Source organism: Syzygium oleosum, unplaced genomic scaffold (assembly GCF_021117445.2).
Source record: "Syzygium oleosum isolate NSW1041296 unplaced genomic scaffold, Sole_v2.1 Sole_v2.12, whole genome shotgun sequence".
Classification (NCBI taxonomy): Eukaryota; Viridiplantae; Streptophyta; class Magnoliopsida; order Myrtales; family Myrtaceae; genus Syzygium; species Syzygium oleosum.
In genome coordinates this window covers 14,120-39,717 of record NW_026607496.1, presented here as the reverse complement: position 1 = coordinate 39,717, position 25,598 = coordinate 14,120, and the positions used below count along the sequence as shown (strand labels likewise).

At 40.5% G+C, this 25,598-nt stretch overlaps 4 protein-coding genes across 4 annotated transcripts; 2 read left to right on the top strand and 2 right to left on the bottom strand.

The window, feature by feature from the left end:
• The first annotated feature begins 179 nt into the window (after positions 1–179).
• On the top strand, positions 180–3,829 carry LOC115689727 (acyl-coenzyme A thioesterase 2, chloroplastic-like). The gene is made up of 6 exons (XM_056316336.1): positions 180–662; positions 1,255–1,432; positions 1,879–2,348; positions 2,551–2,679; positions 3,045–3,572; positions 3,637–3,829. The coding sequence occupies exons 1-5, from the start codon at positions 198–200 to the stop codon at positions 3,192–3,194; spliced, it is 1,392 nt and encodes a 463-aa protein (XP_056172311.1). The 5' UTR covers positions 180–197; the 3' UTR covers positions 3,195–3,572; positions 3,637–3,829.
• A 992-nt stretch (positions 3,830–4,821) lies between these two features.
• LOC115689730 (histidinol-phosphate aminotransferase, chloroplastic-like) lies at positions 4,822–8,724 on the bottom strand. Its single transcript, XM_030615875.2, has 10 exons — positions 8,525–8,724; positions 8,193–8,432; positions 7,489–7,572; positions 7,071–7,225; positions 6,885–6,982; positions 6,607–6,715; positions 6,091–6,248; positions 5,836–5,978; positions 5,570–5,710; positions 4,822–5,263 (listed from the first exon to the last, which is right to left on the bottom strand). The coding sequence occupies exons 2-10, from the start codon at positions 8,418–8,420 to the stop codon at positions 5,129–5,131; spliced, it is 1,251 nt and encodes a 416-aa protein (XP_030471735.1). The 5' UTR covers positions 8,421–8,432; positions 8,525–8,724; the 3' UTR covers positions 4,822–5,128.
• A 1,879-nt stretch (positions 8,725–10,603) lies between these two features.
• LOC115689732 (uncharacterized) lies at positions 10,604–15,555 on the top strand. Its single transcript, XM_030615877.2, has 5 exons — positions 10,604–10,843; positions 12,024–12,125; positions 13,693–13,834; positions 13,912–13,955; positions 14,938–15,555. The coding sequence occupies exons 1-5, from the start codon at positions 10,757–10,759 to the stop codon at positions 15,259–15,261; spliced, it is 699 nt and encodes a 232-aa protein (XP_030471737.1). The 5' UTR covers positions 10,604–10,756; the 3' UTR covers positions 15,262–15,555.
• An 854-nt stretch (positions 15,556–16,409) lies between these two features.
• Positions 16,410–24,740, bottom strand: LOC130139410 (mitogen-activated protein kinase homolog MMK1). The gene is made up of 6 exons (XM_056316307.1): positions 24,392–24,740; positions 24,055–24,184; positions 21,968–22,105; positions 20,689–21,021; positions 20,206–20,386; positions 16,410–16,808 (listed from the first exon to the last, which is right to left on the bottom strand). The coding sequence occupies exons 1-6, from the start codon at positions 24,625–24,627 to the stop codon at positions 16,636–16,638; spliced, it is 1,191 nt and encodes a 396-aa protein (XP_056172282.1). The 5' UTR covers positions 24,628–24,740; the 3' UTR covers positions 16,410–16,635.
• Positions 24,741–25,598: the final 858 nt, after the last annotated feature.

The window sequence follows — 25,598 nt, the reverse complement described above, 5'->3', positions numbered from 1 at the left end:
AATTATGTTTTTTTTTTGGAATTATGTTTTTTTTGCCTCTAATTCATATAATTTATCATTTTATTTTGTTAAACAATAATTTTTTACTGTATTTGTCAATCGCGGCGTCCGTAGATCATATTGAAAGTCCAACGTCCCTAAAAAATCCACCTTCCTTCGTCCCCGATAACTCCCGCAGCTCCACGACGACGACGACGATGACGCCCCTCCGCAGAACGCTCTCCAAGCTCCCTCTTCTCCAGCCATGCGCTCGCGTCGTCCGATTCTCCGCCGCGGCGGACGGCGAGGCCCCCGCTCCGGCGGCCACCGCGGTCCCGGCGGAGGCCTCCTCCGAGAGCTCCCCGCCCATCGACGCCGGATCGTCGATTCGGAAGCCGATCAGCCTGTGGCCCGGCATGTACTTCTCCCCCGTCACCAACGCCCTGTGGGAAGCGAGATCCAAGATGTTCGAGGAGGCCGGCGACGCCGGCGCGAGCGGGAAGGCCGCGTCGCCGGAGAGCGAGTTGGTTCCGAGAAGCCCGTCCAGGAGCAGGACGAGCATTTTCTACAAGTTCTCGGGCGATTATGTGCTCAGGGAGCAGTATAGGAATCCTTGGAATAAGATCAGGATGGGGAAGCTGGTGGAAGATCTCGATGCCCTCGCTGGGACTATATGCTATAAGGTAGATAAACTGAGCTTTGAACGACTATCGGATGGCGATGCGTTCTTTTCCTCTCTCTGAATGCGGTGCCGTTTATACTCTGCGATGTTTTTCGTGCTAAAGCTTCTCGGTGCATATCCTATGGGCTTTTTTCTGCAGAAGATGAATTGCATACGATGTCGTTGACACTACTAGAGTTAGGTAATACAGTTTGCGGTGCTTTGATAAATTCCCGATATAGAACTGATAGATACTGGTGCTTAGTTGGTGGGTAATCAGTTCTAGTATTCTGCTATTAGTAGTCTGAATGTCAAGTCCTTGTTTGAATAATCTAGAACTGGCCATCTGGTATTACAGAGGAGTTCATTTCTTGGACGAAAAGATCGAACAACATGCTACTTATTTGCCATAAGCAGTAACTTGTCTCTATCATTTGTGTAAGAGCATGTCTAAATTCTCATCGATCTTTGTCCATATCAGGTTCTGCAATCGGAGGCTTAGTGCTTAAGTTCTCTAGTGATTATTCGTAGTTCATACAGTGTGGAATTCATCATTAGAATCATGCGTAACAGAACATCCCCCCATTGTATTTAGCCTTTTTCTTTTGGACCAGCATTGCTCCAGCGACGATGGCACCACAAGGCCTCTATTACTAGTCACTGCTTCTGTAGACAGGATGGTTCTCAAGAGGCCAATCCGTATTGACACTGACTTGCAAATAGCGGGAGCTGTTACATGGGTTGGGCGCTCGTCGATGGAGATCCAACTGGAAGTAACTCAGTCCACAGAAGGTATTATGTGAAACATGGCTTATTGGACGAGAACATACATTTCCATCGGCTGCCACTAAGCAGTTGCAGGAGTGCGTTACTCCTGATCCCAAAGGATGGTGTCACTTTGATGGCCGTGCCTTAAGTAAATGTTTATTCTTCGCAAGCATACTTGCTCTTGCATGATTTCGCTACTCTACTTGTAAAAACTATGGTGAAATTTGCTAATTTGCTATCCATCCACCATTCCCTTATTACCAAAAAATAAATAAATAAAACAGTAAACCTGTCCATGCTATGGAGAAGCTTGCTAATCAACATCCTCTTATGCTGGTTTGTCAAGGTTTCTGACATGTTGGTCAATCACAATATTCAGATATCAGATCTTCATAAAGTTATCCTTTCCATGATATAATCTTATGACTGATCCGTTCTGCTGTTTACCTTAAACTGGCAATTCCATGCAGAAACCCGGGATTCCTCAGATTCAGTTGCACTTACCGCCAATTTCACATTTGTGGCTTGTGATTCTAGAACTAGGAAATCAACTCCAGTTAACCCTATCTCACCAGAGACAGAGAGAGAAAAATTACTTTGGCAAGAGGCAGAAAATAGGAATAAAATGAGGAAAAATAAGAGAGAAGAACGTAACAGAGATGCTAAGGTAGAGGACTTGTCCAGGCTCCAGGCTTTACTTGCCGAAGGTCGTGTCTTCTGTGATATGCCAGCTTTGGCAGACAGAGATAGCATTCTGATAAGAGATACTTGTTTTGAGAACTCGCTAATATGCCAGCCACAGCAAAGGAATATCCATGGGAGAATATTCGGAGGATTTTTAATGCGAAGGGCTTTTGAATTGGCCTTTTCAACCACATATGCCTTTGCTGGTGTGGCCCCCCGTTTCGTTGAAGTTGACCATGTTGATTTCTTGAGACCGGTAAGTACTCATCCTGTGCATGATGTATTTGTATGTGTAGGTGATGCTGTTGCATGACTTAGCTGCTGAGTGTGGAGCCATGGCAATCAGCAGGGATGGTCACACTTGTGCCTTCACTCTTGCCGTCTGATGTATATAAGTAAAATTATGGATCTGTTAAGTGGAAGATCCTAATATGAAGGATATTATCTTTGGGATGTAGGTGGATGTTGGTAATTTTCTCCGCCTCAAATGCTGTGTTCTGTATACGGAGCTTGACAATCCAGCTGAACCCCTGATAAATGTCGAAGTTGTGGCCCATGTGATGCAACCTGAGCTCAGATCAAGCGAGGTACTTGTGGCCCATGCGTGTTACATTTTCTTTTAGCAAATTTTGATATTGTTTCGCTACTCTGGTCAGAAGCCAAAGAATGCTGTGGTTAGGGGATTTATCTATTTACTCTCCCCTTCATGTCGGCACAAACTATTTACCATCTCTTAACATGATGATCATGCATAAGAAAATTCAAACAGAGAATTAACGAGAATGAGCAGGGTCACCTAGTTGGGGGACACTGAAGTCTGTCTTTAATCCGAGCTAGTTAACGAACTGAACCTTTGTGAAGTTACCATATCTTATGTCAGACTTGGCTTCACATCACCACGTCCTAGATTCTCCTAATAAATTTGTTATTATTTCATCTATCATCCTAGCAGGTGTCAAACAAATTCTACTTTACATTCACTGTACGTCCTGAGGCCTTGAATGATGGATTGAGGATTCGGAAAGTTGTCCCATCCACGGAAGAAGAGGCGCGGCGTGTCCTTGAGCGTATGGATGCTGAGAGCTGTCATACTTCATCCTGAATGCACTTCTCCGGTGAATGAAGCAAACGTCTACGATTACTCGCAGGTTAATTGATGGGGGACTGAAATTGATACTCAAAAAGCATAAAGTGGACAACAGTTCCAAGCAAAAGAGGAACTAGGGGACATCAGTCTACTTAGGAACTTAACAGATGCCTATCCCACCAAACATGTATTGGCATTGCAAAGTTCAGTTCTTTGCTACTTCTGAGAAAGTCTCACTGCACGAATGAGATGAACCACTGGTTAGAAGATGCCAAGTAAAATGATGTTGAGAAATCAGAGCCCCTGCCCATTCACGAGGACAAGGGACTAAACATGTCGTTGATTCTAATTGATGGATAGTGACACGAAAGTTGTGAACTTCCACATCTGCTGGTAATAACCTTGTACTATGTTCAGCGTCGATGTGTGAGCGTTCTTTGCTTTGTCCTAATGCTAGGTCAAGCGCCTTCACACTTGCTATTGTGTCGAGAGCTAAGAGAGTTCTTATGATAAGGATTCTTCATGGTGGAATTCTGTTGAGAAATTTGCTTGAAAAACATGCTTGGAAGCAATTGGTAAGCCGACATCCTTCATAAGATAATCCATCCGCGTTTTGGATTTAAACTGGTGCGATAATCTGGGGTCGGAAATTGGGAGATCATTGCTACCAGATCTAGTCACTTCTCTATTAGCCATCTTATTAAAGACAATTCTCTGTACCATTTCAATTTATCAGATATCATCCAAGGGCGAGACAATGGAAGTGGGACTGCTTCTGCTTACCATATTATTATCTCTGAATGATTGAAAATGGAAGAAGGTTAGAACAGAACATTCTTGCAAGTATTTGCAAGATTATTTTGTTGAACACCAGCTCACCCGCCCTTCATTTTTATTTCTCCCAGACGAAGTTTCCAATAATAATTTTCTGATCTGCTCAATCTTACCAATTTCCTCTTAAAATTTATTTAGTTACCTCTAACAATCAAATCCAAACCAAACTATGATTTTGGGATCTATACCAATGAGAGACCTTGCGCAAAGGCCATGAAAGGAACTAAAAAAGAGTTACGGTGTGCAAAGTCTCAAGATTATCGGAACTTCGCATAGTTGGTCATCTAGCTGATTCTGCCGGGACAGTTACTGTTGAGAGTTCCATAAACATCTAGCAATACACATACTTTTGCTCGGTTTAATTGGCATTCATGAGAACATTTACATCTGTAATAAAAAGATGCTTAACCCAGACTATATGAACTTTTCATGCTTTATTTAGCACTAAATGACCACTCATCACACCATGGTTCCAACAGTACAGGGTCACAGACACGGGATAATGACGATAAACTCACTGCAAGCTAATTTGTACGCCCAACACTATATGTAGAATAAAGTACACTTAACCCCAAATGTAGAAAAAATACTAACTCAAGCCCAGTACTACCGATGACCAAAAAAAAAAACAGTCCAGTACTACCGACCAAAAAAAAAAGGTCCAGCACAAATGTCTCAACAAAACTGTTTATGACTGTTGTACTTCAGATATCTGCACCATAACGCAACAATAGATTCATACATTGTGTTATCGAGTAAGGAGAGGATCTTTATTGATGCCAATGCTCATGTCATTAAATGGCACGGATCTGTAAAAGTCTTATCGATTTGTTATAGAGATGAAAGATGGGGCTATCAGTAACTGCTACACAGTGAAATCTCACTGGAATAAATTGAACAGCCGCATCCAGAATAGTTAACCTAAACAAAATACACGTCCACGGCCTCAGGTATGCTTACACGTCCCTCAGCAACTAGAACAAGGATTTTGTACTCAACCTGTCTAAGAAAATTCTACATGAGCAAGGCAAATGTTTTTAGCAGTAGAGAATGTGAGGGAGATCTATTTCCTGTTCCACCTCGTTCTTCAGAAAGAGCCGTGGAATCACAGAGATTCATTGTGAGAGGCGACTAAGACCGTCCATTAAAGCATCTGTGTGCTCAGGCATCCCAACCGATACACGGACATAGCCCTTCAACTCTTTGTTGTTGTAGTGACGGATCATGACACCCATTTTGGCAAGGTCCTCCTGCATCATTTTGTAGAAGCATTACTTTGCGGAAAATAAAGGAAGAGAAAAAAAATTCCAAGGATTCAAGGAATTCAGTGAACATGTCATCAAAAGAAATCATGTATTCCTTGCAACACGTAAATCTTAATGGCCATAATACCATATGACAGGATAATAGAGGAACTCAACAAAGATAACATCAAAGAAGAATCTTTGAATGTCCTTTTTACGGGTGAATCCTTGAATGTCTGTATAAAATTCTCAATGCATATGATGTGTAAACAAATCTTGACAACAACAAAGAGTAAGTGAGTCCTAACATACCTTCAGCTTTTTAGCATCCATTCCAGATGTGACCTCGCAAAGAATGAAATTAGAATGGCTAGGATATGGATTGAGAAATGGAACTCCCATCAGCAGTTTAAAAAGTCTCTCTCTTTCTCGTACCAGAGCGTCTCTAACATCCTGGTAATAATCAACAAACAGTTCAAAGATTGGGCTTCGAGAATTAAGAACATTAATGCTTTGCTTTCGGATTACTAAAGGTGGAATTCTGTGGAGAATGTCATCGATAGTTAACTAAGAATTACCTCCAGATAAGTTGGATTCTGCAATGCTGCACATGCAGCAACTTCAGCAGCAACAGATACATTATAAGGTTGCTTCGCTCTCCACAAATACTCAATAAGGCTCAAAGGAAATGCTCCGTAACCCACTCTAAGTCCAGCTAAACCTACATTGGCATAAATTTGCCGACATCCATGAATTTAAAGGTTCCTCAAAGAAATTGAAATAGAACCAGCATAATCTGTCAATCTCCAGACACTGCGAGACTGTATACTTACCAGCTCTTTTGCTAAATGTCCGGAGAACAATCAAGTTCTCATACTTCTTCACCCATTTCATCCGAGACTCAATCCCCGAAAACTCAATGTATGCTTCATCCAACACAACCAGCACTGGGAGTTTCAGGATTTGAATGAGATCTTCATCACCAATAATACTGCAGTATTAGTGCACTGAGTCAAGTATTGGCAGATAGCTCTGTCATTACAGTACCAACAACTACTATTACACTACCAGATTAGCAGATCCAGATTACATTAAATAAAGAAAGTCACAACTATAAAAGTGTTTATCATCTTTATAGTGTGAATTGCACAAAAGCACAACGCAAGATGCTATGGAGATTAACAAAAGTGACCTTTATTTTGAGTTTTAAGGTGATAATAAGTAGAAAAACCAACAATCGACTCACTCATATAGACGTTGAATTCAGATATCTTAACGATTCAAAGTCAAGTGTAATACAGAACATAAAAAAAATATTTAAAGCAAGAGTACTCAGAATTGAGAGATACCTCCCATCTGGATTATTAGGAGAAGTTAAAAATATGCATTTAGGGTTCTCCTTTTCGACAGCATCAGCAATGAGTTCCACATTTAAGCTGAAGTCTGACTTCCTAGGAACTGGAGAAGAAGATTGAAAAGAAAAATGATGAGCTCAAAGTTGCAGTATGTTTCTGTTGTTAAGTTGAATAATACATAACTAAACAAAAGATAAAAGCAGAGTCAATATCAAATACACCTATTAAGATGTCACTCAGAACAGAAAAAGAACTCATCTGCAATTGATTACCTTTGACAACATGTGCCCCATTAACTGCAGCATCAAACTCATACATTGTAAATGTTGGAGGACAGTCTACAATCTTATCACCAGGATCCAGAACACATCTGCATGACATATTTACAAGTTGATGAGGACATGGGCAATACTAATGGCAAGACAACTTTAAGGGCCAAAAGCAATGCTTTGTCTAACCGCATTATTAAATCAATAAGTTCATCTGCTCCACATCCTGCAAGAATGTAATCAGCTTCAAGTCCAGAATCCACAGCAAGAGCAGCACGAAGCCGACGGCTCTCAGGATCAGGGTATATATATGGGAATTTCATTGACCCTAGAGCTTCAAAAACCTGCAAATTTGGATATTTTAACAGACAAGACAAAAAAAAATTTAATAACTGATGGCCTATTCAAACGAGTCAAGCTTTACTACTACTACCACTACTACTACTACTCCTACTACTACTACTATTACTATTGTTTTTGTTGTTGTTGTTTTGGATAAGTAATTGACCAAAGCTATAACAAAGAACAAGATTCACTTATTCGTAATTATCAAGAAAAAGGAACAGTATTAAGTTATTTTGCACAGTCAATCATTTACATAACTTACCTCTGGAGGAGGGCCATATGGGTTTTCATTTGCATCTAATTTGATAATGTCCTCTGGTTTTCTTCCAAGACGAGTAGACAAAACCTGTCGTAGATATACAATGGCAACATCAAAATAGAACTCATGTCAATGTCCAGTTTGTGTATTAACAATTGCAAATGAAGTGTCATGCTTCATATTTCAATGAAAATAGGAGAACCAAATGACCCCGTAGCATAAACAGAACGATGCCCCGTGGAGCAGGAGTTTGAAGGCGTATCATGGTTGGGAGGACTTCCACGATCAGTTGACATTCATTCAGACAGGAAAATGGGAAGAGAATTACTTTTGGCTCGATTCTTGGTGCATAAACGAGACCCTAAAGAATCAATTCCCTAACTTAGTCTATATTGCTACGAGGAACCAAGAGGCTGCAATAGCAGATTGTAATAACGATTGAAGTTTCTCGGGCAAGCCCAAGATTGGGAACTAGAAAGCCTCGGCGCCTAGATAAATCAGTGCTAACATTTGCGCATAAACGCAACTTGGGTAACTTACAAGAAACTCCAAAATTATAACGCAGAAACACTCCCCCGCCTTAAGCATCAACAGTGACATTTAAAGCATAATAGCCACAATGTATCAAGCACAGAGAGCATCAAGAAAAGCTCACACCTTTAGCAAAAGTAACACTAGTAATCAAAAGGATCAGCTTCAGCACTAACCTCAAAAGGCAAAATGGGCTGGTAAGGAGACAGTTTCCTCAGATGAGGCCGAATGAACGAGGCACCCGTCAATTGCTGGTTGGCCTCGCTCAAGTGCTGGACGTCCACGGCGGAGGCCATGGCGACGACCCTCCTCTGAATTCTCTCGAACGGGCAAATGGGTCGCCGGGCGCCGTTCAATTTAGCGGAGCAAAGAGCGGAGAAGCCGCTTATTTCGGTCACACCCATCAAAAAACCAACCTGCACCGCATCCAAATGCAACGATCGAGGCGTGAATAATTCGCGAAAGCGGGCAAGAAAGAGAGAGTCTTCGTGCGCGCCGGCGCACTTACGGGGCAAGAAGTCTGGTTATCCTGTCCGAGCAGGACGCGGCAAATGCAAACCCTAGGACAACCGCGAGTGCAATAGCGCCGCTCAGGTGTATGTAAAAATGTCCGAGAGAGAGAGAGAGGGGGGGAATTGGTCGTTCCCGGACCAAAGTATGCCGGACAGCGATATAGGATTTTAAAAAAAACGAAAGAGAAGACAGAGCTGAGGTTGTGGAGGCTGATTAGCGACACATGTGTTTTAGGTATCGAATCTTTTGATATTTTTGTCCACGTTTTGATGGACTTTTTTATTTTATATTCTCTATAGCTCGGGCATATCTATCTCGCTGTAATTAAAATTGATTCTAAGTCATACCTGCCATGGAAAATAAAATAAAAAAAAGGGTACGAAGCAGGGCCGTTGTTGCAAAAAAAAAGGGTCTAGGATGAACATTAACTCGAATAAAATGCCAAAATGACCGACTTCGCGTAAATTAAGGATCCGAGCTTGCATCGGCCTCTCACATGTCGCTTTTCAGGGAAATTTTTTATTCTTTTTTTCTGTTCATCTTTTTCTTTTTTTCGTTTTCTTTTTCCTTCTGCACCTGTGTCAGCTGTTCGATCTCGCTCGACATCATGAAGTTGCCGGAGAGAAGATGCAGTGCAAGGGCCTTCGCGAGATATTTGCTGAGCGATGAGAGTTGAAAGAGAGGAGGAGGAATTCAAAATGGTCTTCCCTTTCTTGGTCGATATTATAGACAAAAGAAGTTCCAATCTTTGACTCGGGAGAAAGAGAAAATGTCTGTTTTTTGACTTTGAGACTGCACGTTTGTGGGGAGGAGTAGGGCTTTGATCGAATAACATTTTCCGCTTTTGCGGCATGACATGAGATTTTCAGATACCCAAACCATTCAGTATGTTTGCGAGTCAAAGTGTTGATTCGATCCTTTTCAGAAGACTGACATTTTGAGCAAAAGGACAGATCTAAAGCTGGTATGGAGGCTCGCCAACGACTTCATGACATCTAGCAAGTCGAGCTGTCGGAAGAGGCTCGGCATCGATGCAGGATGAAAAAAACAAGAAAGAAGAATGAACGGAGAAAAGAAGGAAGAGAAAGAGAAGAAAATGGGTAGGTGAAAATGTAACGACTTGGTTCGACGAGAACAGAGGATGGTCGCCGGGGCAAGAGAACCTAAACAAGAAACCACTCCTAACAGATTTTTAGGATAGAGAAGGGGGCACGAATGTACTGAACTATGCACCGAACATGAGAAGAGCAATTCTGAGAGGCGCTTTTTGACATAACGGCAATACTTAACTTTGGAACTCCAAAATTAAGCGCGCTCAGGTGGGAACGCACTCTAAAGATGAGTGACCACCTGAGAAAGTGGTTGCTTATATGCCAAAAGACAAAACTGTGAGCCTCGATATGAGATAGGCTAAAGCAAATAATACCTTCTTGAATTTAATTAACAGATGCCACAGAAAAATGCCCATGATCATTGCATGCGAGAAGCACATATGAACTCAATTCCATATTTGAGAAAATGGCCTCACTTCATGTCCATACTTGAAATTTTCTCTAATTGCCGTGTAAAATGTCACGATGCCCAAGTGATCGGGAGCCACAAAAGAAACCTTGATTACCATGACTTACGATGAGAGAATCGTCTCCCAAGAATCCATAATCTAATCATCGGTAGCGATCAAAAGTATATTTATTGATAAGCACACCAAAACTGCTTGTCACATATGAATTTTTTTCACGAAACAAAGAGAACCTAATAGTTAAGAGTGACCACCGGTTCCAGTTCCATTTGGTAACCAAATTAAATCGATATTGTACCGACTGGTTCAAGGCCAATCCTAGAGAGAACCGATTCGATTCCCGGTTCCGAGGCTCGGAACTGCCTGTTTGATCTAAAAACCTGACCGGTTTCCGATTTTAGGTCGGAACCGATCCACCGGGAAACCGACCGTACGCTTGGGCATCCACAATATACTTTCTTCCTGGGCTCAAAAGCCTTTTTCTAAGAGAGGCCCCTTAAAGCCTTTTGTATCTCGCGGGTTGCGATTGCTCTTCAGGTCTCTCTCTCTCGATCCAGCAGCGTCCAAATCAAAATCGACTCGGTCCTTGGAATCCCCGTTCTAATGAAGACCTAGAAAATCCTGACCCCTTCACATCCACACAAGCTTCGCGTTTGCCTGGAAATCGAGCTCTCTCCGAACCAGACCCTGCCTCGATTTCGTCCGGAGATGGGGAAGAACCAGGCGTACAAGGCCATGCAGAGAGCCAGGGTGGGCTCGAGCTCAGCTGCTCCTGAACTGATTGAGGATGGCATGGTTCGTACCCTTCCATACTATTCATTGCTCCCCTCTTCTTCAATTCGAAATCCCTTTTCTCGTGCTGGTCTACTTCGTCTTAATTTGTATAAAAGTTCGTCCTTTGGTTGACTTGGTTGGTTCTGCTGGATTGGGGGGTGGCGTTTTGTTGTGCATGCCCAGGGAAGTTTGTTGAATGATTGGCTTGCGGTCTTTTCCTTCAACTTGTGGGGCGGTCGATGTGGTTGCTATCTTGAAATGGCGACTTAATTAATCGGGGGAAGTTTCTTGGTCGTTTACTTTAGCAGCTGAGGATTTCCGAGTTCTCGTTTTTGGGTTTCTTGATGGGTGAACTGGGTTAGTGTCACCCTGGGACTCTTCAAATGTAATTGTTTGTTTGAAAATCTGCAGTCATTGGTGCCTCTTTGCACTTAATCTTTTCAAAATTGATCTCGATCATACACCCCCTTCCCAGAAATGTTACATCTGGCGTATTTCGTTTATAGACTGATTCAGTTTAATGTTTTCATATGATGGGCATTGTTTTTTAGTGGGTATGATCAGTATGCGATAGCATAGGTTAAAATTTCATTCTTAGCATTACTTATAAAACTATGGGGACTTCTGAAATTGTTGTTTCCATGGTTCTTTTTTGTCCAGAAGTGCGGCATCATATTTATTAGAGGAATAGAATGACAGTGAAATTAGTTATGCGAGAGTAATTCAGGAATTGGGTAAGCAGAGCATATCTCCCTGTCTTCAGAGCCCTGAGGAGCAGAACTATCTGGTGAATGCAAGAGATACTCACTTCCTTGGGCATCATATATGCACTAGAACTAAATATCGGTCATTTATGTTTTTGTATTGCCAAATACAGATTGTCTTGGCCTGTGTGGTAATCTTCTCTTAAGCCTTGGTCATTCTTATTAGAATCCTGAGGATGGTGTTGTAACCATGGTCAAGGGTTAAATTAATTTTCTTTTACCAAGCAACATCTATTGTGCCTTTGATGCATCCACTTGTCTTATTTGGTACTTTATGCTCTGGAAAATATAGCGGTGGTTTATAATCATAAGCCGAAGATTTCTCATCGGTTGAATAATTATGACTGCAAGATTTGGCTTCTTTGTCAGTGCTTTTTGTTTTCTTTTTTCTTGGAAGACTATGCTTCCTGGACAGTCATTGATGAGGACAGTCGCAGGTGGATGGTTCTTTTCATTCACCAGAGTGGCATGCTGCTCGTTTGGCAAGCCTTAATACCTCTCATACAATCACCTGGGAAGAATTCAAACAGAAGCAGAAGGTAATTTGTTGAAACTAATTATTCCTCCGGAACTAAATCCTTATTCTCGTTTGTCAATATTGGCTTATTCTTGCTATTTTATCACACTGAATTATCTCTTTTTTCCTTTTTGCATGCATGAATAGAATGGCAAGTTTTTTTGGTGATGGATACCTGTATTGGAGATACTCTCAAGAATATAACCAATAGCTGGTGAATGATCGTTTAATCTTGTCCAAGAACTTATAAAAAGACTAAATATATAGACAGAACTCTTTCTGGTATTACCAAGATATCTTGCTCCTTTTCATTTCTTTTCCCATATTCTTGTATTTTCCCTGTAATATGGAGGCATCACGTGCTGCCTATTTTCTTGACGGCGTTTTGAACAAATCTGTTTCAGTTTCGTTAGTCCATAGTCTGATTATTTAGAGAATATTTATATTGGTTAAATGATAGTCATGTAATCGAAAATTATCAACACCTCCTCTTTGCTTAGTAGAACTTTATTCAGCTATCTACAGTCTTTTGTTAATTGAAATTTCCTAGGTAGGATTCTCATGAATGAAGGATTTTACGCATAAAAAGTGACATAGTCATGACTGTGACTGTTTACTCTATCACATGCAGTTGAAGTTTCTGTTCAAGAAAGTTGTTTCTTTTGCATGGCAATCTTTGCATTACATTAACCAATACAAGTTATTTGTGTTGGCTTCTTCTTGGTTTCCAAATTTCTTTAACGGTCCTTTTCTTGCACGTTCAACTTTCTTTTGCCGTGTTCCTTGTGCTGGTTCTTTCGTGTCATTTTGCATTTGGATTGTTACTGGTGATTGACTGACCTTGTGGTGTCATGCAAACCGACTGTCTGGTGGGTCAAATTTTAGTGTGTTTTGCACCAGTTCCCTCTAGCTTGGTGTAAGCAATTCCAGCATCAGCTGAATAAACTTTGTGCCATTTCATTGAGTTCAAATATGAATCAGGCTGATGGCTTGAATTTTAGCTTCAAAGTAGTTGCTTGGGAGAAATTTAAATGCCAATATGATGAAAATGGACTGAAAGTTTGATTTCCTTTGGGATCAAAATAGTTGTTTATAAAGCAATCACATGGTCGCATTATTGTATCTTTGATTTTGGCTGCATCGAACATCTGGTATTAGGCCTTATATTCCATACCAGTTCCATGCACACAAATTTCTTATCTACTATTAGCTCTGAATTATGACGTGGGCATCTAAAGGCCCTCACCTTTTTAAGTGCACGGTCTCCTTAGTACACCATATGCGTAAGTTCTTATGTGGAGTAACTCTCATAGTCACTAAGATAGGGTAACAAACTGTTAAGACTAATTGTTTAAACTAATAAAGAGTGTTATCCTAATGGGACCTTGTTCTTGAGTTTTAAATTTGGAGCAGACATGCATTGTGTTATTTTGATCCGGGCAAGCTGTGTGCTTAAACCTGTACTTGGACTCTTAATTCATACATTGGTGTACTTGATCAAATCTTGGGTCTAAATCTCTTTGTTTGGGTGAACTCTGCAAAATTCAAATGCTCGAATTAAATTTGTCACTAATTATATATTTTACTAGGAAGAAGAGATCAAGAAGGGGGAAATGGAAAAGGACAAAGATAAGATGATGAGAGAGTACAGAGCGCAGCTAGACGCTGAAAGGGCACACAAGCTTGCGCATGGAAGAAACCACTCTAGTAGTAAATCTAAGCGGAAAAAGGGTATGTAACAACCATTGGGGCCTTGCAAGTTCTATGCACTTTTTAGTTCCTATATCAAATCGGAAATGTCTTTGCAGATCGCAAGGAGAAAGATGAAAGGAAACGCAGTGGCAAGAGAAAGGTGCCTACGTTTTTCTTAATGTAGTTAATACTTGTTCTGTTTCTTGTGCACGTGAATGCTCTTTACACTCTCTGAGTGGAATTGGTCCTTTCTCGTAAAGTTCACCTCTCATTTTTTGTAGTCCACCATGTAAAAGATCAATAAAAGCTCATGAAATGCTCTGCTTTTAGGCTCTTTCTTTTTTGTGGAAGACGTATTTTTTTACAATGCACTTATGCATGAGTCTAGATTGTATCCATGATTGGATGCTATAGTGTTTAAGACTTTATGTTTGTCTAGAAAAATCCTGGGAAGTGCCTTGGTTTTTTTAAATGGGATGTCTAGATGTGCTTACTATTGCTGTCAATAGCTATGCTAACTATTGCTTAGGTCTTGGATGGGAATTTGTTCTTTCTAATATAAGATGGAGACCTAACGCTTGAGAAGTGAGTTATTTTGTTTCTCTCTCTCTCTCTCTCTCTCGAGCGTGCACACGCAAGCATGCACACACAAAAAGAATTGCTCATTCTTCTTTCTTATTCTCCTTCTCAAGCGGTTTTTCCACTATTGGAACAGAGGCCATTTCTTTTACTTGGCTGAGTTCTGACGTCTGTGGACCTAGCTTGGCTCCCATTTCTGATTCATGTTAAAGTGCGTTGCTAACATATAAGGAGTGATGAAACATCAGAAAGTACAATGTAAAGGATTCACCTTGTGACGACTGAATTTGTTCAACGGTATGTTTGGACCCTTCAAAATCAAAAGCCAGCCCTTTCCCCTTTCTAGAGAAAGCAAGGATTCTTCTTCTTACCTCGGATGATGGAGGAAGAACGACTGGTTCTTTCTTCTTCCCACATTTCCAGGTTTCGTTTGCTTTCGGGAGTGAGTTTCCTTTGTCAAACTGAAGTTGAGAACTAGGTCACCTTCAGGGGAAGATGTATATCTAGTTCCGCGTACCTAATTTTTTCCAAGATCCTGAATTCTATTGTTGATTCTTTTGCAGAGGTCAAGGAAGAGATCTTCAGATTCTAGCTCCTCGGGCTCTTCTGATTATTCAAGTGATGAAGAAGAAGAGAGGGAATCCAAAAGATCGAGGTCCAGGTCTAAAAGAAATAAAAAGGAGAAGAAGCACCGGTCTAGCTCCACAAGCTCATCTTCTGATTATTCAAGTGATGAAGAAGAAGAGAGGGAATCTAAAAGATCGAGGTCCAGGTCAAAAAGAAATAGAAAGGAGAAGAAGCACCGGTCAAGAAAACGGAGTGGCAGCGACGATGAAGAAACCGGTCCTGTGCCACTCTCCAGATTTTTCGATAATGTGAAGAGTTAGCAGTTTTACTGCGTGGCCTGCATGCTTTGTACTTGTAAAGATTATCCTCCTAAAACAGGAGAGGAGTTGATGACTCGATTGTTTTCACTTTTATATTTGTTAATCCTGATTTTATCAGCCATCGATATCCCATTTGCGCCTCAAGTTCTACTTCGAGCCTTTCTTTAATGTGATGTAAGAATGGTTGTAGCTTTTATATTTGAGTTAGAATAACATGGCTGCAGAGCTTTGCAGAGCTAAATGAGCAGTGCTTGTATGAATTGTGAACAGCTTTTTAATGCGTGTGGATTTGTACATGTGAGAGCTAGTGTATAAGTTTAGTCTCTCTGTTGAATTGCTTGCACAGAACTGCATTTTCAGTGACTTCTAACAAAACGAAGAACCTGATGGATCGTACCGATTGTTGGCTGCAACAAGATAGTCCAACCTTGCGCTGCGGACTCTCTTTTGATAGTCTCGACACAGCAAAGAACCCTTTTCCAAGTTTTGTTGACGTATCTGTATTATTGTTCTGCTCCTCTCCTCCCTTCTAGTTAAAGAAAGGCTGTGATGCGTGCCTTATGCACCGGTCATCTTAAAACGAGATTTTATCAGGCTCAGTTGCATCAGATATTCCAAAGGACTTTATCAGGAATGTCCTCCATAGTCCATATACCCTATTTGGTTTGTACCAAAAGATAACAAAGGAACGCATGGCATGCACTATCCACAGAACCATAATACAGCAGAATTGTGTTTCGAAACCACATGTCAAAAGTAGAAGAGCAACCTTAAAAGTTGCTGTTACAATCGTTCCACGCCACATTAACTGTCCTGTCAACACCACAGAATGGAATTCGAATCATCAACCGTGTCCCCAACGAAGGAAATGTCGGAGAGTGGAGCTTCTAAGAATATTCAGACCTCATTCTACCCTTTGAATGCAAAATGAAAGACGGTGATGGCTAAAAAAAATTCAAGAGATGATTAGTGTCAGTAATATCAAACATCATCATTAGGCCTTGTGCTGATATCCCCTATTACTCTGATGATTATTCCACGTATAATAGGCTTTTATAACCCAATCATATCCTGGCGGTGCCATCAATACAGAGAGAGAGAGAGAGAGAGAGAGAGAGAGAGAGAGAGAGAGAGGGATGCAAGGATACTCAGCAGATGTTGGCTCAATTAACAGGTGGAGCAATGAAGAAAAACAGTTAATACAGGCAGTCTTTGAAAGTTCTTATGGTTGTCGAAGTCATGAAAAGAATTCAATAGTAGAGCCATCCAACAATAAGATAGAAAATATGTACACGAAGAAATAAATCATTGCCACGTAAAAACACGGGCATCACACTCGAGAAAAGCCACCACATACTAACAGCATGACTTCCATTACTGTAGATACTCGGGATTAAAAGCGAGCGCTTCCCTATAAATTAACTCCCTCATCTGTTCCTCCGTGAGTGCATGCTGCTCAAAGTCGAAGTTGAATGGATTCGTGCACGTCGGCTCATCACTGATGTCATGCAGCGAGTTTAGGTAGGGATGAGCCAATGCTTCTTCAACTGTACCAAAGAAACTAAGTGTTAAGAGATTCATAAATCTCATTGAAACAGGAATGTCTACTGTCACGAGACAAGCACAAACAACTAAGCAAATTTATGGTAAGACATAGGAAGGAAATTTACGAGATCCCTTTGTCCTATCACCTGAAGCAATCTATAATCTACAATGGCCCTGTTTAAAAAAGCAGCCAAAAATCACATTACCTTGGCTAATGACAAAAGCATTCATGCCATAATCAGTGAATGAGCCAAACATATATGCAGGACTATTACCTAATCGGGCCTAATTACATTCATGAGATACCTGTTTCGGCTTCGTGAAACTCACTCATGCATAATTTTCTATGCTCTCAGAAAGGCTGTGAATCATGACTCACACTTAAAGGCATATATAAATGCTCATCGCATCTCCCACGTGTTAGGACAAACCAAGTGGCTTTTTAATTTGAGCATACAACCAGGCCAATCACCAAATACCAAGCACTTTATTTGCAGACATACTTGGGGAAACTCGTACCAATAATCACTGTATGAACAAAAGTCCAAACATCAGGTAACTTCTCTTTTTTTCTTTTTCGGTGGTTCAAGCATGGTCTTCTGATCAGAAAAGAACCTCCAACACAGCTCGATGGTGGTATTAACCAAGTTCAAAAGCTTGCCTCATAGCAGAACAATGTACAGCAGATGGTCCACAAAATTGGCTTCTCCTTTACTGAGGAAACATACATCAACCATGACAAAACCTTGCAAGAAACTCTTTTTATACCCCACTGACTAAAGTAGAGCTTAACTTTCGAACTCCAATCTCCATCCAAGGTAGGAAAGGGACAAAAGGAAAACGAAAAAATGGATCACCGACGTAGTTTCAGCATGAGCTGCCTTCAGCTCAGTCTCTAAATCAATACAGAATCTTCCGGACTCAACAAATTTCCCAGTATAGGACGACAGACCTTATAAATTTATGATAATAGGATCTAAGTCATCATCATATTCCTTCTATCTTTTTTGATAAATAGAGCTTGCTGTCGGAAGGAGTACAATCCAAGCTCACAGGAAGTGTACCGAAGGACTCAGAAAAAGAAAACAAACTTTGTGGGATTCAGACATTAAGCTTCAAAAAAGCTAAACCAAGAAAACTTAAATGAAAGTTCAGTCCTTAACAGGTCTATGAAATGTAGCTCAATCAGTGATTCTCATTCCTTCTACCGCACACATGTTCCACATGATGTATTAATTGCAGAACTTTTCCAAACAATCTCTTCCAGCCAGTCAATGAGTTCTTGCCTTTCACTGCCAGTCCAAAACAGACACAGACCAGCTCTAGAGGCATTACGAGATTCATTATCTGTTCACTAGAGATTTCGGCCATGTATGTCTGCAAATGGTGGCTAGCATTTTATGCTTTTGATGAGACTAAGATGGGTGAAGGTGGCACATTCATGGAGACAGACTCCTGGCTCCCGCAGTTCTGACGTCACTGTCTTAAGATGGATCAAGCTTGTACCAATAATCTAGAGAAGCATAGGAAGTTAAAGCAATTAAAATTCAAATTTCTACTTTGAATTTTTTGTGGCAGCACAAATTGTGCTTTATTTTGGAAAGATCAAGTGAATACTATGCTTCCGCGCTCCTATTTCAAAATGAAAGCGGATGACTAAAGTTGTGTATTGAATGCAGTATTTCTCTACCTCTTCTAGCGGATTATGCACATATTATGTGCGACATGACATTCACTCAGGCATACGAATTAACTTATGCATTCTGTAGTGTTTTATTCGGTAGTGACTATCACCAAATGACTAGTTTAAGTTTCATTATAAGGCCCCATTTGCCATCTGTATACTAGTCATCCAAATCATGTGTCATTACATTGGCTCCTAGCAGCCGGATATGTATCTGTCATGTCAAACAAGTTAGGGTATAAATACCAATTCTTTGCAGAGACTAGATTAAGGGGATGTACATGAAAATTTATATAGCATGAAATTCACTACAGTGATGTCTACATTTATGTTATTTTGGCATGTCCAACCTCAATTGAGATTGTAGATTACTTACTAAGTTGATAGACTGCTTACACTGCTGTGACACTGACGCATTCACGGTATTTCGAACTTTGAGTGCAATCCATATCAACAAGATTGGTATCAGACTGTACAATAGAAGCTTGATGTTCTATATTCACCTTTTTTTTTTTTGGGGAAAAACTTTGGTGTTGCTCTACCTTTTTTTTTTTTTTTTTTCTTTAATCATTGTCAAGTTCTACGAAAATTGATCTTCAAATGTAAGAGGACAAAAGTGTTAACATTTTTTGTGGGGTTAATTTTGAACTAAGAATTATGGCTCTTTGCAATTCACGTCCCTGATCCTGGTCCTAGGTTCCATGTCTGACATATAGCCCTTAACATTCTGCACTTTTGGCAGAATAGAAAATATAAACAGTACTGATTGTTTATCGGGTTTCATGTGTTCAAAATAGGAGTATGAGCACAGCCACAAGTCACCTCTCCAATCATACCCCGGGACTTGGCAAAGGCCAACTCCATGGATTCTTGTACATGACCCCATTAGACTGTAAAAGCTGCAGTTTCCATATTTAGATGACAATTAAATATGAATGCAGATGTGGTTGTCTCACTTTACGTCTTTTTTGGATGAAAATCTCTCTCAAGCATTCAACTAGTTAGAAGATAAATGAAATAAAGTAGCCTGCTTGAACCTCCATTCCGAACCCCGTTTCTCTACTCATCATTTATTGTTCATTGCCTGAGTTCAGGAACTAAATAGGGACAGTCTGGTTCGGCAACTTGGCAAATCACACACCAAGCACAAGGGGCAGAAGCATTGACATCCTTCAGAAGTTTACTTCTTCTGAAATGATAGGACCCCTAAGTAATTGTCACTGAGAAAAACAGATAAACATAAGTAAAATAACTTCATAGCACCCTACAAAAGATGAAAAGTTATAGGTAATAACTTATGACTCATCTTTTAGCCAATGAAGAGTTTCTCAACTATAATCAGATCATCATCACATGCTCACATAACAGGCCACTAATTTTTGCATATATCCTAGCACCCTTAGCATAACCTGATCCACTGAGATAGACAGAAGATTATTACAGCCTAAAAGTATTACCAACTTCACAACCAATAAATACCATTTTAGAATATACACAGAAAAAGAAGCAAGCAGATGCAGGTATGGAAGAACATACACAGTCCAAACAAGGAATTGAGTAAATCCCTAGTGCAAATATCCACATCTTCAATATCAATGACAGTTACATCAGCAAGCGACCCAGTTAGTTTACACGAGACTCATGGTAGATTAGGAAAGCAATTAAAGTCCATGCAGAAATGGCTTACAGGAAAGTATCAGAGAACATATTCGCACCTGTGATCCTCAGCCTGGGATCGAACGTTAGCATCTTCTCAACGAGATCAATTGCAAGCGGGTGGACATGAGGAAACTTTTCAGTGAAGGATTGCCGACGGTACAGAGGAAGCTGTCTGATATACCTCTTAGCATTTTCATTTAAGAACCCCAACTCTGCCTCTGATGGGGTGCCAATCAGCTGCAAGGTCACACAATCATAACTACTAGATGTCACAGCATAACCTCTACAGAGCTCAATCAAATCCATCTCCACTGAAGACACATTAATAGTAAATGGTGCAACAAGAAAGAGTGTAAATTAGAGAATGCCTATCTAGAACCATCTTAGGTGGCAGTATTTTTGGTTTAGATTAGCAAATACAAGAAGAAAAAGAGCTCCTAAGGGCGAAATTTGTGAGGAAAAAAAATGCAAGAAAGTGACATGGAAAGAAAGTCTCCAAAGAGAACTGCTCAACAACTGACCAACTTCTTAAATGTTACCTCCATCAACAAACGTAGCTGTTGAACATGGTCTCTGCCAGGAAACAAGGGTTTCCGATCCATTAGTTCCATAAAAATACAGCCTACAGACCATACGTCTATTGCCGCCGTATAGTCCGAAGAATTTAACAATAGCTCTGGCGCACGGTACCATCTCGTGACAACATATTCTGTCATAAAATCAGTTTCAGAAGTGACACGAGCTAGTCCAAAATCACATATTTTCAAGTCACAATTTGCATTTAGGAGAAGATTGCTGGGCTTCAAGTCTCTATGCAGAACATTTGCAGAATGAATGTATTTTAACCCTCGCAAGATCTGATACAGAAAATACTGCAAAAGACACAAATGGATAGTCATCAACCACAACGCAAGTGATTTGAATATAAATTATATGAGCAGTATACAGCTAAATGATCAGCACCATACAGGCATTCAATTTCTAGTGTTTGTAGCAAAAAGGGAGTGTTTATGACAATAACCTTCATGCATCTCCTCTCCAAGCAAGAAATCAATGATACTGCCATCAATGCCATATAGACAAAATGGGAAAACCAGTCTCATATCATCATCAAGCTCCCATAAATAAGCAAACCTAGGAGATGGCACCATTCTTTTGCTATTCTTCATCACCGCAACAGTTCCAGATTATTTCTGGCCTAATGGATTCCGTAGAAGATCCTTAAATTTTATCTATAAATAATGATCTACATGTCCTCATTTGCGACTTAACTATCAAATAATCATTTTGATAAGAATAATAAAGTCTTGGTTCATATGCCTCCAAGAGAAGCCTCCAATTTATAGCCTGTAGATCTAATATCTTTTAATTGATGAAATTATATAATTGCCGTAGAAGGCCGCTTGCAATATTTTATCCCAGGATTGGCTGAATGAAATTCCGGCTGACATTACATATATGGAATGACTAATTCTAGTTCATATGTACTCCCAGCATCATTTAGTGCCCCCATTATTTCCTGTGTCAATGCAAGAAAAAAAAATTAATTGCAATAAACTTTAGAAAATTTGGCAGCTAAAGAATGTATGATATCTTTGCAATCTTGGCTTTTCATTAGAATACAGATTTTCTTTGAAAGTTCCCAATAACCTAATTTTTTTGGCTAATTCCCAATAGTCTAATTAAGAACCAGCATATAACAAGAAAGCAGTGGATGACAACTCCCACTAGCATAATTAAGAAACAGATACTGACAAGAAAGCAGTATCCCATCTAGAAGGAAGTGCCAGTATCGTACGATAAATGGCTAAATGAAACCTGACAATGCTCCTCAGACAGTGCTTGGTTGGAACGAATAATTTGATGCAGATCAGTGTCCATTAGCTCATATGCAATATAAACATCATTGAACACCTCTCTCTGTGGCGGCGGAATTATATCCCTGATTGCCACAACCTGCATTAACATAACAGAATCTCACATGAGCATATAAGAATTATAATAACCGAAAAGCAAGTTCTGTTAAAACAGCCATGCAATACCAGTTCTGTATTAATTAAAGGGCTTGCTTTGTATCCAGCATGATAGCCAAGCCCTAGATAAATATAGTCTCGATTAAAGACCGCATGCATGTGGAATCCCACCAATCATAGTTCAAAATTTGTTCTTTATACCAACAAGAACCACTTTCATACCATTACAAATTGCATCCAATCATGATAAATCCACCTATAACATCTCTAAGAATGATGAGTACCAGTACCCTTCTATATCAGTATATTAGAAATTAAACTTTTGAAATTTTTTGCCTCCAACATAAGAATAGTTGTCAATGATACCCAAATAATCATTCTATCATTTATTTCGATTGAAACAGGATCTTACTCCATTTTATGATATTTTTTGTTGCATTTCGTTCGAAACATATGCAGGAGGAAATGTGAATTATCTAGTAAAAGAAAATGGAGGAGGAAAAAGAGGTCTTTTTTTCTTGCATTTAGGAAGAAGAAAAAGAAAGGAGAGAGAGAGAGAGAGAGAGAGAGAGAGAGAGAGAGAGAGATTGGAGGAAAAATTCTGATCATATGTGTTAAAAAAAACAACATTACCCTTCTAGAAATGATTAAGAACTGTAAAACAAAGTCTAATGAGTAACTTTATCCACTTTCTTTGTGTTTTCCACGCACTTTTAGAGTTAAAGTTTCCCTCCACATTCATCCCAATTTTCGTCTACTTTCGATCCTCTCCATTTTCTTTCTTCTTTCAAATAAAGGAAAACAACTTCCCCTCTTTATCTTTTCTTTCCTCCCTTATTCCCTCTTGATAACATTGCCTATATCATAATCTACACAGAGAAAGAGAAATTAAATGACATACACATTTCCCATACTCACAATAAAAGTTGTAAGTGAATCATCTAAAATGTCAGTCTCATCAATCCTTCCAACTTTCGTGTAGAAGATTAATACAATGTTCAAGTCCAAATTAATAACCAGGTCATTGAAGATGTTTGTCTGGTTCCATAATTTCTTGCCATGTAAATGCATTTATGCTTTTCTTTTACTTCCTTTTCAATTTGCTTATACTTTCTGACAATGAAAAGCTATAATTCGACAAAAAGACACCAAATCAACATTTACTCAGCTCAAACTATACAGATTAAAAAAATTCAACAAAAAGCAATTTCCATTGAAACCACCACAAAACAAAACCATTGGCTTGAGGACTTCTTATTTTTCACCTAAAAAAGGTTTATGATGTGGGGGCAATTAGACGTAACAAACAAGACATTTGCCAGCCATACTCGATAGTCGAACGTGTTAAGTTTTGACTACTGAAACAGATAGCAAACATCTTTGCCACAAGATACTTTCAGAGATCTCCCCCCGTTTCCTATCAACAACACTTAAAGGCATATGAACTTAAAAGCTCAAAGAAGAGACGTTCAACTCTGTAAGTAGGCACAGCAGCAATAAGAACTTCTATATCAATATGAGTAATGGCAATACACTGACTGGTGTTTCAGTATGTTCTCCGGCTCATTAACAACTGGTGCAGAGAAGAAATGGTACCACAGAACAACATGGAGACTAGATTCTCTTAAGCAATTGATACCCCTTCTAGCGAAGTAGAAGATTCAAGCGTCATTTAGGTACTGTCCCTTGACAGCTCTACTAATTGCTGCACTATTTCTTGATTTGTTGTCAACAACAGGAAATGCTAATTCACCTGTATTGCACATTTGTTATATTTAGAACTGAGACAGAGAGCAATGTAAATGGACACAATATCAATGGCATCACTGGCCCAAAAGCCAACCATTAAAGCAACGACACTACAAACAACCCAGAAAGCCATTCTCAATCATGTAACGAACAAAAAATGCACGCGTGCGATTCACTACTGACGTTTTCGTGGTCCATGTGCCGGAGGAGCTTGATCTCGCGGAGAGTCCTCTTCGCGTCAATCTTGTTATCGAAAGCATTAGCGATCTTCTTTATGGCGACGTGCTCGCTCGTATCCGAATTCAAAGCCGAACTGAAACCGAGAGATGGGGAAAGAAACAAAAAAGAGCACACCCGAATCAAAACAAAATAATTACACGTCACCGATGATAAAACTAGCTAGCAGAAGCAGCTATTTCGAGCCGGATGCATCGGCAGCCAGCTCAACGAGCAGTCAATCGAAGAGAGAAGGGCCAGCGAAAACTAGTCGGGGCGGGACGGGAGGAGAAGCTCCACCTACCAGACGATGCCGTAGGCGCCCTTGCCGATGGGCATGATGGGGGGCCTGTACTTGGCGGTGACCTCGAAGATGTTGCCGAAGATGTTGTACTGGATGAAGCGGCCGCCGTGGCTGAGCGTGGCGGGGATGTTCTCGATCCCCTGCGGCTGCTGCTGCTGCTGCGGGGGAGGTGGCGCCGGCGCCGCCGCCTCCGACATGTCGGTATCCGCCGGCTGAGGAGCACCGCCGCCGTCCATGGGTGGGTGGGTGGTGGTGAGGGGGTTAGAGAGAGAAAGCCCTAAGATTTGGGGGTTGCGATTCCGTTACAGTGGAGGAGAGAGAGAGAGAGAGAGAGATGGCAGATTGATCTGGGGGAATTCGGTTAGTTGGGGGGGAGGAGAGAGAGAGCGAGTGATGGCTTCTTTTCGGGTTTATTCCACGGTCAACCGATCCGACTCAGTGACTCGCGGGCTGACTCGGTCTCGCGCTGTGCGACTGCTGCTGCTGCAAAAGAATTGCGAAAAGATTAAACGAGGGGGGGGAGAGGTGCTTTCGAGTGGTCGTTTTCGTCCTCGGTTGTTTTTTTTGTTTTTTCTTTCGTTGCTGCGGTGGTGGTGGTGGTGGTGCTGCTACTGTAGTAGTACTTTCTGCGCTGTGTGTGATTCCGCCACTTGTTTCTCCACCGTTTTCTTTCCCCTCTCTTTTGATTAAACAAGTGGTGTTCATCCAAAAGATGCTTATTTAAGGATCCGGGGCGGCGGAGGATCTCTCGCGCCGAAGCGACGTAGTTTTATCCGTTCATCTCGCCGGAATGTTCTCCTAGGGAGCACGGGCCCGTCATCGCCGCCGCCTCCTCCTCCCACGATTGTCTCTCGATGAAGAAGAATTTGGTCGGGGAAGAATGAGTTTATCCATTTTCACGTCGCACTTAAAACAGCTGGCCCCGATAGAAATCAAAGTTTATGGGGGTGGTTTGTAACTTTGTAAAGTTGGAGGGCTAGCTTCGTAACAGTGCCAAATTTTCAAGAGAGCGATATGTGGTTTTTTCGAAAGTCATCGTGATTGATTTATGATATGTCCAATTGTGACTTCTTCGAAACTCATTTGTTTTCAAAAACTGTTCTTGTTACTTATAGCTTTTTGCTTATATATTCAATTTACTCATAATTAACGCTCAATTTATAGTTATGAATCTAATTTACAGTAAGAAAGAGATAAATCAGGGGTT